Consider the following 14,983-nt stretch of genomic DNA (forward strand, 5'->3'; position numbering starts at 1 on the left):
GTATATAGAGCGGGAGAGGCTGGCTGGGGAACGCGAGAGGAGAGCATCTCCGGAGAAAGAACCGCCAAACAACATGAGGTGCCGAGGGACGTCTTGAGGAGAGAGCGATGGACAGGCGTGATGCGGGTGCGGGTGCGAGAGGAGTCGGATGGAAGAGGGGAAAGACCCGGCGAGGCGAGTCGTTTTGAGGGAGGAGGCGAGCGGATGGGTTTAGGCGGCGACGGCCTCGACCTGGACGGGCTGCTGGGGCTGCTTGTTGGTGTACTTGGCGGGCGCAAACGAGCGGACCTTGATCGACCCAGCAAGAGGCAGGCGCGTGTCGCCCGTGAGGAACCTGTCGACCTCGGCCGCCGCCGACCGTCCCTCGTTGATACCCCAAACGACAAGCGACTGACCGCGCCTGCAGTCTCCGGCCGCAAAGACGCCCTCGACGCTCGTCGCGTACTTGCCCGCGGGAGTCTTGACGTTCGACCTGCCGTCCTGCGCGATCCCAAGGGCCTTGATCGCCGCCTCTTCGGGTCCGAGGAACCCGAGCGCGAGGAAGATGAGGTCGGCGGGGAAGAACTGCTCCGACCCGGGGATCTCGCTCATCTGCCACTGGCCAAGCGCGTTCTTCGTCCACTCGACCCGGACCGTGTTGACACCCTTGATCTTGCCGTTCCCGTCCGAGATGAACTCCTTCGTCGAGATCGAGTACTCGCGAGGGTCCTTGCCAAAGTGGGCGGCGACCTCGGTGTGCCCGTAGTCGACGCGGAACACCTTGGGCCCTGGGGGAGCGGCAGAGGGTTAGCGGGGAATCGAGCCGTGCTTTCAGGCGGCGGAACTCACACTGTGGCCAGGGGTTGTCTCCCGCACGCACCGAAGGCGGCTGAGGAAGCAGCTCAAAGTTGGTGACCGACTTGGCGCCGTGACGAAGCGAAGTGCCGCTGCGACGCATCCCAACCCGTCAGCAAACCCTCTCCTCCTGCTCCTCTACGCTCGAGCACGACTCACATGCAGTCATTGCCCGTGTCACCTCCTCCGATAACAAGCACGTCCTTGCCGCGCGCATCGATGTACCGCCCGTCCTCGAGGTTCGAGTCGAGCAGGCTGCGCGTGTTCTGCGTGAGGAACTCCATCGCAAAGTGGATGCCGTCGAGGTCGCGGTTCTGCGGGCGAGCGGACGAGCGTTAGCGGGAGCGTGGAAGAGGTGGAGCGGGGAGAAGGAGCGCACCTTCATCTTGAGGTCGCGAGGCCAGGTCGCGCCAGTAGCCATGATCAACGCATCGCTCTCGGCGCGAATGTTGTTGATGTCGTGCGTGACGCCGACTGCAGGTTGAGAAACGGTTCAGCAAGCGCAGCAGAAAGCGGAGGCGAGCGCAACTGACCGTGCGCCTTGTTGACGAACTGGACCCCCTCGGCAGCCATCAAGTCGATTCGTCGCTGCACAGTGCGCTTGTCGAGCTTCATGTTCGGAATGCCGTACATGAGGAGACCACCGAAGCGATCCTGGCGTTCGTAGACGGTGACGAGGTGGCCGGCCTTATTGAGCTGGTCGGCAGCGGCGAGACCGGCGGGGCCTGAGCCGATGATGGCGACGCGCTTGCCGGTGCGGACGGCGGGAGGAGCAGGAACCATCCACTGTGCGAGCGAGAGGGTGAGCGGAGAGTCAGAAAAGGAGGGGGAGAAACGGAACGCACGCCCATCTCGAAGCCCTTGTCGATGATGGCGCACTCGATCGACTTGATACCGACGGGCTGCTCGTTGATGCCGAGGACGCAGGCGCCCTCGCACGGTGCGGGGCAGACACGACCGGTGAACTCGGGGAAGTTGTTGGTCATGAGGAGGCGGTTCAGCGCGTCTCGCCATTGCCCCTTGAAGACGAGGTCGTTCCACTTGGGGATGATGTTGCCGATAGGGCAGCCCGTGTCGGACTGGCAGAACGGAACGCCGCAGTCCATGCACCGCGCCGTCTGCACCTTACACTCGTCGTCGCTGAGGCGGCTCGAGAGCTCGGCCCAGTCCTTGACACGCTTGCGCGGGTTGCGGTACGGCTCGGTCAGGCGCTTGTACTTCATGAAGCCCTTGACCTTGTCGAGCGTCTCGATGCGCTTCTTGGCGGTCGCCTCGTCGACCATCGAGTCCTCGAGGTCGACGACGGCGGGTTCGGCGGCCTTCGAGCCGTTCTCGATCGGGACGGCGGCCGCCTTGGACGCATCGACGATGGGCGTCGGCTTGGCGGGGGCAAACTTGCGCTTCTTCTCGGCGGCGGCGCGCGCAGCCTCGGCCTCGAGGACCGCCTTGTAGTCGAGCGGCATGACGCGGACGAAGCGCGGGAGGACCTGGTTGAACGAGCGGAGGATCGACGAGGCGAGTTCGGAGCCAGTGTAATGCTTGTGGTCCTCGATCATGCCGCGAAGCTCCGCAATCTCGTGCGGGTCGTTGACCGTGTCGAGCTCAACCATCTCCATGTTGACCTTGGCGCGGAAGTCCTTCTGCGCGTCAAAGACGTAGGCGATGCCGCCCGACATGCCGGCAGCGAAGTTCCGGCCGACTGAGCCGAGGACGACGACGCGGCCGCCGGTCATGTACTCGCAGCCGTGGTCGCCGCATCCCTCGACGACGGCAGTCGCGCCCGAGTTGCGGACGGCGAAACGCTCGGCGGCGATACCGCGGATGTACGCCTGGCCGCTCGTCGCGCCGTAGAGGCAGGTGTTGCCGCAGATGATGTTCTCCTCCGACTTGAACGCCGAGCCGGGCTGAGTGAGGACCTCGGGCGGGTACAGGATCAACCTGCCGCCGGAAAGGCCCTTGCCGAGGTAGTCGTTCGTGTCGCCCTCGAGCTCGATCGTGATGCCGGGCGCGAGGAAGGCGCCGAGGGACTGGCCAGCAGACCCCTTGGCGTAGACGTGGATCGTGTCCTTCGGGAGACCCTCCTCGCCGTAGCGCTTCGAGACGTGGTTCGAGAGCGTCGTGCCGAGCGCGCGGTCGGTGTTGACGACGTTGCACTCGATGCGAGTCGGGAGACCCTTGGTGAGGGAGAGCTCGGCCTCGTCGACGAGCTTGTTGTCGAGGCGGAGGTAGAGCTTGTGCTCCTGCGCGCGGCACTTGTAGGTCGCGACGCCGGGACGCATCTGCCATGCGGGTTTGAGGAGCGCCGACAGATCGAGGTTGGCCGTCTTCGGGTTCCGCAGCGACTCGTCGACCTTGAGCATGTCGGACCGGCCGACCATCTCGTTGATCGTGCGGAAGCCGAGCTTGGCCATGATGCCGCGAAGCTCCTCTGCGACGTAGAAGAAGAAGTTGATGACGTGCTCAGGCGTGCCCGTGAACTTCTTGCGGAGCTCGGGCTCCTGCGTGGCGATGCCGACGGGGCAAGTGTTGAGGTGGCATTCTGTGGGAGGGTGCGGAGGTCAGCAGAGGCGTGTAAGAGGCAAGCAGGCGCAACCCACTTCGCATCATGACGCAGCCCATCGCGATGAGCGGCGTGGTAGCAAAGCCCCATTCCTGCGCAAAGGAGAACAACGAGACTTAGCGGCCGGTCAAGCGGAGGACGCATCTCGCCTCGAAAGAACGCACCTCGGCACCGAGCAAGCAAGCGATGGCGACGTCGCGACCCGTGCGGATCTGCCCGTCCGTCTGAAGCGTGACGCGGCCGCGCAAGTCGTTGAGGACGAGCGTCTGGTGAGTCTCGGCGAGACCGAGCTCCCAAGGCAAGCCTGCGTACTTGATACCGGTCCATCGCGAGGCACCCGTACCGCCGTCGTGACCCGAGACGAGGATGTGGTCGGCGCGAGCCTTGGCGACACCCGAAGCGACGACACCGACGCCGACCTCCGAGACGAGCTTGACCGAGACGCGAGCGCGAGGACTGCGGGCGGCAAGCGAGATCAGCAATGAGATTGAGCGCTATGCGAGAAGCGTGCGACTCACTTCGCGCACTTGAGGTCGTAGATGAGCTGCGAGGCGAAGCAAAGGGAAAAGTCAGCTCGAAGGTCCCGCTCGTCTCGGATTGAGCAAATTCGCACGCACCTCCTTCAAGTCCTCGATCGAGTAGATGTCGTGGTGCGGGGGCGGAGAGATGAGGCCGACGCCGGCGGTCGAGTGACGGGTGCGGGCGATCGACTTGGAGACCTTGTGGCCGGGGAGCTCTCCTCCCTCTCCAGGCTTGGCACCCTGCGCCATCTTGATCTGGAGCTCGTCGGCGTCGGCGAGGTAGTTGGACGTGACGCCGAAGCGACCGGACGCGATCTGCTTGATGGCGGAGCGCATCGTGTCGCCGTTCGGGAGGTAGTCGCTCCGCTCGGCGTCCTCGCCTCCCTCGCCCGTGTTCGACTTGCCGCCGATGCGGTTCATGGCGATGGCGAGCGTCGAGTGCGCCTCCATCGAGATTGAACCGTACGACATGGCGCCCGTGACGAAGCGCTTGACAATCTCGTGCCACGGCTCGACCTGCTCGATCGGGATCGCCTGGCCCTTGGAGAACTCAAAGTCGAGCAGACCGCGGAGGGTGACGGCGCGAACCTGTCGGAGGGCGTTGGCGGCGTAGGCGTCGTACGAGGCCTGGTTCTTCTCGCGGACGGCGTCCTGGAGGGAAGCGAGGCCGGCAGGGTCGTTGATGTGCGCCTCGCCGCCGTCGCGCCAGTGGTACTCGCCCGTCTCGGGAAGACCAGGCGGGAGGACCGTCTCGCGCGAGGGGTAGCCTCGCTCGTGCGTCTCGAGCGCGTCGAGAGCCAACATCTCAAAGGTGGCGCCCTGGATGCGCGACGCCGTACCGGTAAAGCATCGCTCGACGACCTCCTCGGCGAGACCGAGGGCTTCGAAGACCTGCGCGCCCTTGTAGCTCGAGAGGACCGAGATGCCCATCTTGGACATGACCTTGAGGATGCCGTTGTCGACGGCGTGCTTGTAGTTGTCGACGACCTGCTGCTCGGTCAAGTCGCCCTTGAGGAGGCCCTCACGGCGGAGCTTGAGCATCGCCTCGAGGCAGAGGTACGGGTTGACGGCGTCTGCGCCGTATCCGACGAGGACGCAGACGTGGTGGACCTCGCGCGCCTCGGCCGACTCGACGACGAGTGCGACCTTGTTGCGCTGCTTATTGCGGACAAGGTGGTGGTGCACGCCGCCGGTCGCGACGGCCGACGAGATGGCGACGCGCGAAGGGCCGACGTTGCGGTCCGAGAGGATGACGACGCGGATGTCGTCGGCGATGGCCTGCGTGACCTCGGCGCAGACGCGGTCGAGGCAGCGGACGTAGCCCTGGACGCCCTCGGCCTTGTCAAAGGTGATGTCGATCGTGCGCGACTGCCAGTCCGAGTAGACAATGCTGAGGCGCTTGAGGGCGTTGGTCTCCTCGATCGTGAGGACGGGCGAAGGGAGGAGGAGGCGACCGCACTGCTTGGCGTTCATCTCGAGGACGTTCGGTCCGGCGCCGACAGTCGACTCGAGCGACATGACGAGTGCCTCGCGGATGGGGTCGATGGGCGGGTTCGTGACCTGCGCAAAGAGCTGTCGGAAGTAGTCGTAGAGGATGCGCGGGGCGGTGGCCATGCACGCGAGCGGGGCGTCGTTGCCCATCGACCCGAGGGCCTCCTTTCCGTCGTTGACGAGCGGGCGGAGGAGCAAGTCGAGCTGCTCGAACGAGTATCCGGCAGCGAGCAGGCGCGGGTCGGTCGAGACGGTCGAGTCGTCCAACTCGACGCTCAACTCGGCGCCCTTGGCCTTCTCCTTGGCCATGATCTCGGGGAGGCGGAGGAGCTCCCTCGCGATCCAGTTGGCGAACGGCTGTCGCTTGGCCGAGTTGTGCTTGAGCTCCTTGTCGTCGACGATGCGTCCCTCGACCGTGTCGACAAGGAGCATCTTGCCCGGCTGGAGGCGACCCTTGCGGGTGACCTTCTCCGGCTCGATGGTGATGGCTCCGACCTCGGACGCGCAGACCATGATGTCCTCGTTCGTGGTGACCCACCTGCACGGGCGGAGACCGTTCCTGTCGAGGTTGGCGCCGCAGTACCTCCCGTCGGAGAAGGTGAAGAGCGCCGGTCCGTCCCAGGGCTCCATGATGCACGCGGCCCACTCGTAGAACGCCCGCTTGTCCGCCTCCATGTCGGGGTTGTTCTGGAACGACTCGGGGACCATGACCATGACGGCCTCGGGGAGGGAGAGGACGCCGTTGACGACGAGCAACTCGAGGACGTTGTCGAACGCGGCCGAGTCGGACCCGCCCGCCTCGACGATCGGGTACAGCAGCTCGAGCTCGTCGCCAAACGTCGAAGACTTCATGTTGCCCTCCTTTGCGCGCATCCACGCCTTGTTCCCGCGCACCGTGTTGATCTCGCCGTTGTGCGCAGCCCAGCGCATCGGCTGCGCGCGGTCCCACGACGGAAAGGTGTTGGTCGAGAAGCGCGAGTGGACGAGGCAGAAGTGCGACGCAAAGAGGACGTGGTTCAGGTCGTGGTAGTAGTTGTAGACCTGCGGCGGCGAGAGCTGTCCCTTGTAGACGATGTTCTTGGGCGAGAGCGAGCAGATGTAGAACCCGCTCTCGAGCTTGAGCGTGTGCGTCGCCTGCTTGCGGAGGACGTACAGCTGGCGCTCAAAATACTTCTCGTCGAACGTCGTGCCCTGCGCCGGCTTCGTCTCGGTGCCGTAGTGGCTCTTGAGGACGACGAAAGGCTGGAGGATGAGCGGCTCGCGCGAGAGGGCGGCCGGACCGAGGATCGTTCCGTCGGTCGGGACGAGTCGCCATCCAAGGACGCGCAAGTCGAGCGAGTCGGCAATGTCGGCGAACTTCTTCTGCTGCTCGCGGAGGGTCTGGTCGTTGTGCCAGTCGGGCGACGAGGGCTTGCGGAAAAAGACGTTGCCGACCGCGTACTCGCCCTGGCCGGGCAACTTGTGGCCAATCTCGCGCTCGCCCTCGCGGACCATGAAGGCGTGAGGGAGGCCGACCATGACGCCTGCGCCGTCGCCGTCGCGCGAGTCGGCACCAGTGGCTCCGCGGTGGGTCATGTTGCCTGCACGGATTCAGGAGCCGGTCAGCGGGCGGTTTCCGGGTCGTCTGGGACAGACAGCGCCTCTCTACATACAGAGGAGGTGCTTGGCATCGCTGACAATCTGTGAGGGCGAGACGAAGGCGGATTAGCCGAGACTGCGACGAAAAGCGAGCCGATCTCGACGGCGGAGCTCACCTTGTGGCTGGGCTTGCCCTTGATGTGGCAGACGAATCCGACGCTGTTGGCGAGTGCATCGAGCGAGGCCGTCAGCGCTGTGGCGGGAGCGAAAAGCGCCCGCACGTGCAAACTCACCCGCACGAGTCCTTCTCCTCCTCGGGGTCGTACAGGCCCTGCTTGGCTGGCAGCGATCCATACGCATCCCTGACGACGTCGACTGCGTGGTCCTCTTCCTCGACGAGCGCGTCGTCGAGGGTGGCGCCGCTGCCGGACGATTCGGGCCCGCTCAGGCGGGCGAGGGCATCGTCGTCGAACGAGACGTGCTTCTTCTGGTGGTTGACGAGGTGGGCGGAGCGCAGGAGGGTCGGGGCCATGTATGATGGCTCTCGGGGTGCGCTCTGGCTGTGTGTGTGAGCGAGGGAGAGACGGGCGGGTGTTTGTGGGTGGGGGTAGGCGAGACGGCGATTCGAGCTGGCGCGGCGTGCGGGAGATGCGTGCGTGTTCCGAGCGTGGTCAGAGCGAGTTCGAGCGAGTCACGCAGCACAGGCGAGCCGAGTCGAGCGCGGTGAGAGGACGACGGCGGAGGGAAGGAGGGACGACGAGGGTCGATAAGGACAAGAGTCAGCTCTCCCGCTTCGCCCTCTCGCTCCGGGGCACTGGCGACGACGCTGCTGCACTCACAGTGACACTGGCTGTCTGCTCAGCTGCTCTGGCGGGCCGCACAACGATGACGAGGCGACGTCGCAACTTTTCCTCAGAGGACGGGGCAACGCAACAGCGGGGCGGGAACCAACGGCGGGCGAGCAGTGCGTATGCGTGTGAACTCTCGGATACTCGCGGGAAAGCACAACAGCGCAAGAACGACGCTCGTGACAGGCAGCGGCGAAGTTCGCCTCCTCCTCTCGTCGCCCCTCTCGCGCATGTCGGGAAAGGAATTCGGGCGAGGCGGACGAGTCGACGCAGCCAATCACCGCGCGAGGAAACACCGGCCAAGTGCAGCGAGTGGAGGCCGGGTGCTGCCGACAACTCCGCCGCTTGCCTCCGGAGAGCGAGCGTACGTGCGCTCACTCGCTCACTCGCTACGATCCTGGCGTGAGCGGGTGTCCGACTCCGAGCAGACCTCGCTCGGGGACGCTGGAGCTCACCCGGCGCTCGCAGCGACGCCACCTCGTTCCGCCTATCGCCGTATCTCACAATCGGGACACTCGCCTCGTGCTCTCGCTTGCGCAGTCTATCGCTCGCTCAAAGTGTCGCTGCGGCGTCCAGGCGGAAGGGGCACTGTGTACGTAGACGGATACATCTAGGAGGAAGAGCTGGGCGAGGGAGGGAGGCCGGAGGGGGACGAGGAATACTTTTCCCTGGCACTTCACCTTTCGCTCAGCCTGTGCTCTGTGGGCTGTTCCTTTGCTCGTCGGCCACGCTGCACCTCGAACAATACTTGCTTGAGGGCAACGCAGTTGCAGCGCTGCTGCACGACGAAGCGAAGGCCTCCTCGACCTCGTGCTCTCGCTTTCCCCCCTTCGCCCCATACACGCTCGTCGTTCGCCGTTCTCCTTCGGCGTTGACTGCTTCCAGCGAACCAGCTCGACAAATACTGGCTGCGAATGAGCCGCGCCCAGCCCTGCGTTGACCGGCAACTCCCCCTCTCCTCTCCTTGACCTTCGCAACCTCTCTTCACTCTCCGCTCTCGCCGTTCCGTCTTTCGTCTTCCGTTGCCTGCTTGCTGCGGAATCCCCGTTGGTGCCGAGCCAACCTGACCCCGGAAAATCCACGGACTGCGTCGCTCAGCTCGCTCAGGAGGTTCGACGCCCACTCGCTCGCTCGTCACTTTGCCTCGCCTGTTCGGCTCGAGGCTTGCTTCTACGTCGTTTGCTTGAGGATGGACGACTCCGCTATTCGTCAAACCTCGAGACGCGAGTTGGATGCGTTCCCTCCCTCTTCCTCGTCCTCACGCTCGACCTACCCTCATCGCCCGCCTACGTCCTCCAGGTCCTCTCACTCTGCCTTCGACTCCGACTCGGATTCGCCTTCCTCCGCACTCCACTCAATCGCCCCCTCCCGCTCTCGCCGCCGCCCCCGTCCCACATCCATCAATACCCACTTCTCGAAAACCCTCTCCCGTTTCCCACCTACCCCTCGTAACCAGGCAAGACGCGACTCGCCTCATGAGCATGGGCAGGAGGCGGGAGTCGATTTCGCGTCCCCACCGGTTTATCGCCATCACGAGGAGTACCCGACTCTCGCGAGTCCTATGAGTCCCGATGAATGGGAGGAGGAGAGTCGGATGCTGGAGGGGTTAGGATCTCCACGCGAAAGGCAGAGGGAGACGGAGGAGCACCCCTCTACGCCTCTGAACGCCTTTGACATCCGCCGCCAGAACGCGCGAAGGGCGCACGAAGAGCCGGGACCGATGAGTCCTGACGAAGTGGCGGAAGAGCGGGCGGTTTTGGGCAGGGTGGAGAAGCGGAGGGGAGGGCCGGAGACTAGGAGGGAGAGGAAGGTGCGGTATCGCCAAGCTCGCCAGCAAGGCGCAGGAGCGGAGCATGAGAGGGGGGAGGAGCCGATGGATGAAGACTGGCGAGCGGCTGTCGAGGGGGAATACTCGCCGTCGCCTGAAGAGGGAGACTCGGTTCCGGAGGAGGAGGAGGAGGAGCGCAAAGGCGGGGAGAGACGCACCCGAGCGCTTCCTCATGCCTCGGCGCAGGCGAAATGGATCAGTGGGGTGATGAACTCCGAGGTGAACAAGCCGCAGCGGTCGCCGCGCATGAAAGGGAAGGGGAAGAGGAGGAGGCGGGTTGAGCCCAAGTCGCGTTACTTGGGCAGAGTGCAGGAGGAGGACGAGGGCCCGGAGGAGCGAGGAGAGGGGCGGGAGGGGAGGCACGTCGAGTCCAGCCCGGAGGAGTCGCCGGCGGAGGACGAGCATCGACCGCTCAATCAGCACCGCGACGACGAAGGACGGCGTGCTCCCTCTCCCGAGCCGGCGCGGAAGCCCTCAAAGCGACGAAAAGAGCGCGGGTGGGACGAGGAGAAGTACGGACCTGCACACCTTTCTCACCGGCCGGACCAGGAGAAGAAGACGAAGGGGTGGAGCTGGACGGCGATTCAGCACGACGGGAGCAAGCAGTGTGTTGTGGCGGGGTGTATCGTGCTGGTGCGTTCCCTTTCACCCGTTCGCAAGTCTCCAAGCTGAGCCCTGGCTCGACAATCTCGCGCAGGCCATCGCGTTGCTGGCGGTGGCAGGCTGGGCGATCTGGTTTTTCGGGACGCAGTACCACAAGCAGGGATCGTAGCACGTCTTGTAAGCGGTCTGGCACCGTTCAACCTGGCACTGCGTCCGTGAGAGGGCTGAGAGGGAACCGCGAGAGTACCGGGTCGTGGAGACGAGCAATCGCGGTGAGAGCTGTTGCGCGCGTGCCAGCGTGGTCCAAGTAGCGTTTGAAGCCTCACACCGGCGTCACTCAGCTTTCAAAGCGAGTTGTAGCGGTTGCCAGGAAAGTCGAGGAGCGCAAGAGGAGCGACGCGTCTTTGGTTGCGCACCTCGACTGCCTTTCGCTGCTGTTTGACTGTCAGAGATGCAGAACCAGGCTATCGTGGTCAACGGTGCGCACCACGCCGTCCCCTCACCGCACGAGCGACACGAGCTGACCTCCTCGCTCGCTCACACCCGCAACCCTCGACAATGGCTCGACGCACACGCCTGGGACCGCTTGCATGGAGGACAGTCGGACCGGAGAGGCAGCAGGGACGCAAGTCGCAGCAGCAGAACATTCAGGCGGCAAAGGTGCGTCCGCTTTTGCTCCTCGTCGTCCGCGAGCGAAGGAGGGCACTGTGCGGCCAACTCAGCTCGTGCAAGGATAAGACCTTGGCAGAGCGGATGCTAATCACTTTATGAACGCTCGTAGACCGTGGCAGATGTCATCCGAACGTGTTTGGGTGAGTTGGCACCTTCTCGTCCTTGTCGAGCGATGAACTCGCTGTCGCGACAGACCGCTCGTAGACGCTCGCGAGAGACTCCGCTGACGTCTATGACGCTCTGCAGGCCCCCGAGCTATGCTCAAGATGATTCTCGACCGTATGTCGCCTGATCCTCCTCGAGGTTTAGGTCGGGGAGGCTGAGATAGGGCGAAGTTCGCTGACAAGCTGATCTTTCGTGCCTGTTCGCAGCCATGGGCGGCATCCTGTGAGCTCCTCCCTGCAGCCCTTCCGCAAACTCCCGAGCTGACTTCTCGCTCTCGCAGCCTCACGAACGACGGCAACGCTATCCTCCGCGAGATTGAGGTTGCGCACCCGGCGGCGAAGAGCATGATCGAGCTGTCGCGGACACAGGACGAGGAGGTCGGAGACGGCACGACGAGCGTCATCATCCTGGGTGCGTTCTCTTGCTTTCCAGGCGAAAGCTTGTGCTGACCTCGCTTTTGGGCAGCCGGTGAGATCCTCGCGCAAGCGATGCCCCACCTCGAGCGCAACATTCACCCCGTCGTCATCATCTCGGCCTTCAAGCGCGCCCTCGAAGAAGCGCTGACCATCATCGAGTCGATCTCGATCCCCGTCGACCCTTCGAACGAAGACGAGATGCTCAAGCTGATCAAGACGTCGATCGGTACCAAGTTCGTCTCGCGGTGGAGTGACATGATGTGCAAGCTCGCGCTCAAGGCAGTCCGTACGGTCGCCAAGGAGGAGAACGGGAACAAGACGGTCGACATCAAGCGCTACGCCAAGGTCGAGAAGGTCCCTGGCGGCGAGATTGAAGACTCGTGCGTCCTCGACGGCGTCATGCTCAACAAGGACGTCACCCACCCCAAGATGAGGCGGCGGATCGAGAACCCTCGTGTTGTTCTGTTGGATTGCCCTCTTGAGTACAAGAAGGGCGAATCCCAGACCAACATTGAGGTGGCGAAGGAGGAAGACTGGAACCGCATCCTCGAGATCGAGGAGGAGCAAGTCAAGCAGATGGCCGAGAAGATTATCGAGTTCAAGCCGGACATCGTCTTTACCGAGAAGGGCATCTCGGGTGGGTGCCGCGCCGCAGCAACTACTGCTCTCTCTCTCCTCGGCACCACGACTCGACGCTGACCCGCACATCGAGCAGACCTCGCCCAGCACTACCTCGTCAAGAACAACATCACCGCCATCCGCCGCGTCCGCAAGTCGGACAACAACCGCATCGCGCGCGCGACCGGCGCCACCATCGTCAACCGTGTCGACGACCTGCGCGAGAGTGACGTCGGCACCAAGTGCGGGCTGTTCCACGTCGAGAAGCTGGGAGACGAGTGCGTTTGGACTTCCTTCCTTCCCTTGCTCTTCCTCTTTCTCTTCCCGTGGGCTGACACCGCCTCCCACAGGTACTTCACCTTCCTGACCAAGTGCCAGGACCCGAAGGCCTGCACGATTCTCCTCCGCGGCCCGTCGAAGGATGTCTTGCACGAGGTCGACCGGAACCTGGCGGATGCGATGGCCGTCGCACGCAACGTCGTCTTCGACCCGCGTCTCGCACCGGGAGGAGGAGCGACTGAGATGGCTATCAGCGTTGGGTTGGCGAAGAAGGCGCGAGCTATCGAGGGCGTTCAGGGCTGGCCGATGCGTGCCGTCAGCGATGCCATGGAAGTTATTCCGCGCACGCTGGTGCAGAATTGTGGCGGTAACGCAATCCGCACTCTGACGACTCTGCGGGTACGCTCACTTTCCGCCTCCTCCTCCTCCTCCCTTTCACCTCCTCTCTCTTTCGCCTCACTCTTCCGCCTCTCGGCTCGTAACGCGAGTCTCCTACATGGAGTCCTCTCGCGCAGAGGAACCACGCAGCTGGTCGAATCGAAGCGCTGACACTTCCCTTCGAACCAGGCGAAGCACGCTGCGGGCGAGTCGTCGTTCGGCGTCGACGGCGAGACGGGCAAGGTCGTCGACATGAAGGAGTACGGACTGTACGAGTCGGCGGCCGTCAAGGTGCAGACGCTGAAGACGGCTATCGAGGTGAGCGGACCTCTCTCTTCGTTCCCCTCCGACCTTTGCGCTGACTGACAACTCGCTCCTCTTCTTCCAGTCTGCATGCTTGCTGCTCCGCGTCGACGAGTGCGTTCTCGTTGCCAGTCGCACCGTCGCGAGACCCTCTACTGACGTCTCCTCTCCCTCAGCATCGTCTCGGCGAAGCGTCCGCAAGGAGAAGGAGGACCCGGTCCCATGCCTCAGCAGGGAGGCGGCGAAGAGTAGTTGTGTGACGTTCTGGGCTCCTCGCAAAACCGCATTTCGCAGTCATCGTCGCCGACGGCAGAGTTGACCTCTGCGACGCCTCGCTGTCCGACCGCGTCTTTCCACTCCTGCTGTGTGCGCGATGCTCGCTCACAAGTTGACATTCAGACGTGTCAGGCTCAGCGCTCTCCGGCCCTCTGCTTCGCTCACCCTTACGCCTGGCTTGAGACGAGGGACGCCGTCCTCATCATCGCCTCGCAGATCGCGACTTGCGCCGGCCAACTCCTCCTTCCGTCGCCCGAGGGCGCCATTCGGGCGTCGCCCGCATATTCTTGTTCTTGTCTTCCGCTCTGCGCGACTTGCCGGCCAGCACTGTACCCTGATGGTGCGTGAGCTACCTCTCTCTTCTCTACGTCTCCTCCCTTGCCTCCTCTCCATCCTTTCTTCTGTTTCCGCCTCCCTCCTCTCAAGGCGAAAGTCGCCTGCTTGAACGCAAGAGCAACGTGGGGACCGTGTGTGGGCGGATGCACGTCAAGAAGCCGAGAGACGAGTGCGTCTCGAACTTCCTTCGCTCCTCCTTTTCTCTTTCTCGCGACTTCGGATTCTCGACAAGCTCAGAGTGATGCTAACACCTCTCCTCGCAGGGACTCCACCTTCCTCACCAAGTGCCAGGACCCGAAGGCCTGCACGATTCTCCTCCGCGGCCCGTCGAAGGATGTCCTGCACGAGGTCGACCGGAACCTGGCGGACGCGATGGCTGTCGCACGCAACGTCGTCTTCGACCCGCGCCTCGCACCGGGAGGAGGAGCGACAGAGATGGCGATCAGCGTTGGGTTGGCGAAGAAGGCGCGGGCCATCGAGGGCGTTCAGGGCTGGCCGATGCGTGCCGTCAGCGATGCCATGGAAGTTATTCCGCGCACGCTGGTGCAGAATTGCGGGGGTAACGCAATCCGCACTCTGACAACTCTGCGAGTACGCTCAATTTCCGCCTCCATTTCCTCCGTCTTCTCCTCCTCCGCCTTCTCCTCCTCCTTCTTTCGCCTCACTCTTCCGCATCTGCTCTAACGCGAATCTCCTACATGGAGTCCTCTCGCGCAGAGGAACCGCGCAGCTGGTCGAAATCAAGCGCTGACACTTCCCCTCGAACCAGGCAAAGCACGCTGCGGGCGAGTCGTCGTTCGGCGTCGACGGCGAGACAGGCAAGGTCGTCGACATGAAGGAGTATGGACTGTACGAGTCGGCGGCCGTCAAGGTGCAGACGCTGAAGACGGCGATCGAGGTGAGCGGAGACCTCTCTTCGTGCGGCTCCGACCTTTGCGCTGACCGAGAACTCGCTCCTCTTTCTTCCAGTCTGCGTGCTTGCTGCTCCGCGTCGATGAGTACGCTCTCGAGTCGCATCGTCGCAAAGCCGTTTACTGACGTTGCTTCCCCCTCAGCATCGTCTCGGCGAAGCGTCCGCAGGGAGAAGGAGGACCCGGTCCCATGCCTCAGCAGGGAGGCGGCGAGGAGTAGTTGTGTGACGTTCTTGGGCTCCTCGCAAAACCGCATTTCGCAGTCACCGTCGCCGAACGGACGAGAGATGCGCCAATCCTCCGCGCTTGGATTTGGATGCTGCTCAGGCTTCGCAAGTCATTGTCTCGGCTGAGCCTCGCTGCTCC

At 63.8% G+C, this 14,983-nt stretch overlaps 4 protein-coding genes across 4 annotated transcripts; 3 read left to right on the forward strand and 1 right to left on the reverse strand.

Annotated features, from left to right (window-relative positions):
- Positions 1-210: 210 nt before the first annotated feature.
- On the reverse strand, positions 211-7,516 carry RHTO_00025 (GOGAT, glutamate synthase; the record flags this gene model as incomplete). Its single annotated transcript, XM_016413709.1, has 13 exons — positions 211-767; positions 829-926; positions 994-1,148; positions 1,214-1,308; positions 1,368-1,620; positions 1,680-3,373; positions 3,432-3,486; positions 3,559-3,850; positions 3,913-3,938; positions 4,012-6,986; positions 7,059-7,086; positions 7,161-7,203; positions 7,278-7,516. The coding sequence occupies 13 exons, from the start codon at positions 7,514-7,516 to the stop codon at positions 211-213; spliced, it is 6,510 nt and encodes a 2,169-aa protein (XP_016276716.1).
- Positions 7,517-9,021: 1,505 nt separating this feature from the next.
- On the forward strand, positions 9,022-10,432 carry RHTO_00026 (uncharacterized protein; the record flags this gene model as incomplete). Its single annotated transcript, XM_016413710.1, has 2 exons — positions 9,022-10,293; positions 10,358-10,432. The coding sequence occupies 2 exons, from the start codon at positions 9,022-9,024 to the stop codon at positions 10,430-10,432; spliced, it is 1,347 nt and encodes a 448-aa protein (XP_016276717.1).
- Positions 10,433-10,714: 282 nt separating this feature from the next.
- Positions 10,715-13,346, forward strand: RHTO_00027 (T-complex protein 1 subunit gamma; the record flags this gene model as incomplete). Its single annotated transcript, XM_016413711.1, has 12 exons — positions 10,715-10,742; positions 10,865-10,923; positions 11,045-11,075; positions 11,182-11,214; positions 11,307-11,322; positions 11,381-11,511; positions 11,566-12,153; positions 12,232-12,412; positions 12,485-12,812; positions 12,981-13,109; positions 13,180-13,208; positions 13,271-13,346. The coding sequence occupies 12 exons, from the start codon at positions 10,715-10,717 to the stop codon at positions 13,344-13,346; spliced, it is 1,629 nt and encodes a 542-aa protein (XP_016276718.1).
- Positions 13,347-13,849: 503 nt separating this feature from the next.
- Positions 13,850-14,837, forward strand: RHTO_00028 (T-complex protein 1, gamma subunit family protein; the record flags this gene model as incomplete). Its single annotated transcript, XM_016413712.1, has 5 exons — positions 13,850-13,875; positions 13,970-14,249; positions 14,476-14,604; positions 14,676-14,704; positions 14,762-14,837. The coding sequence occupies 5 exons, from the start codon at positions 13,850-13,852 to the stop codon at positions 14,835-14,837; spliced, it is 540 nt and encodes a 179-aa protein (XP_016276719.1).
- Between the last annotated feature and the right edge of the window lie 146 nt (positions 14,838-14,983).

Source organism: Rhodotorula toruloides (assembly GCF_000320785.1).
Source record: "Rhodotorula toruloides NP11 unplaced genomic scaffold Scaffold1, whole genome shotgun sequence".
Taxonomy (NCBI): Eukaryota; Fungi; Basidiomycota; class Microbotryomycetes; order Sporidiobolales; family Sporidiobolaceae; genus Rhodotorula; species Rhodotorula toruloides.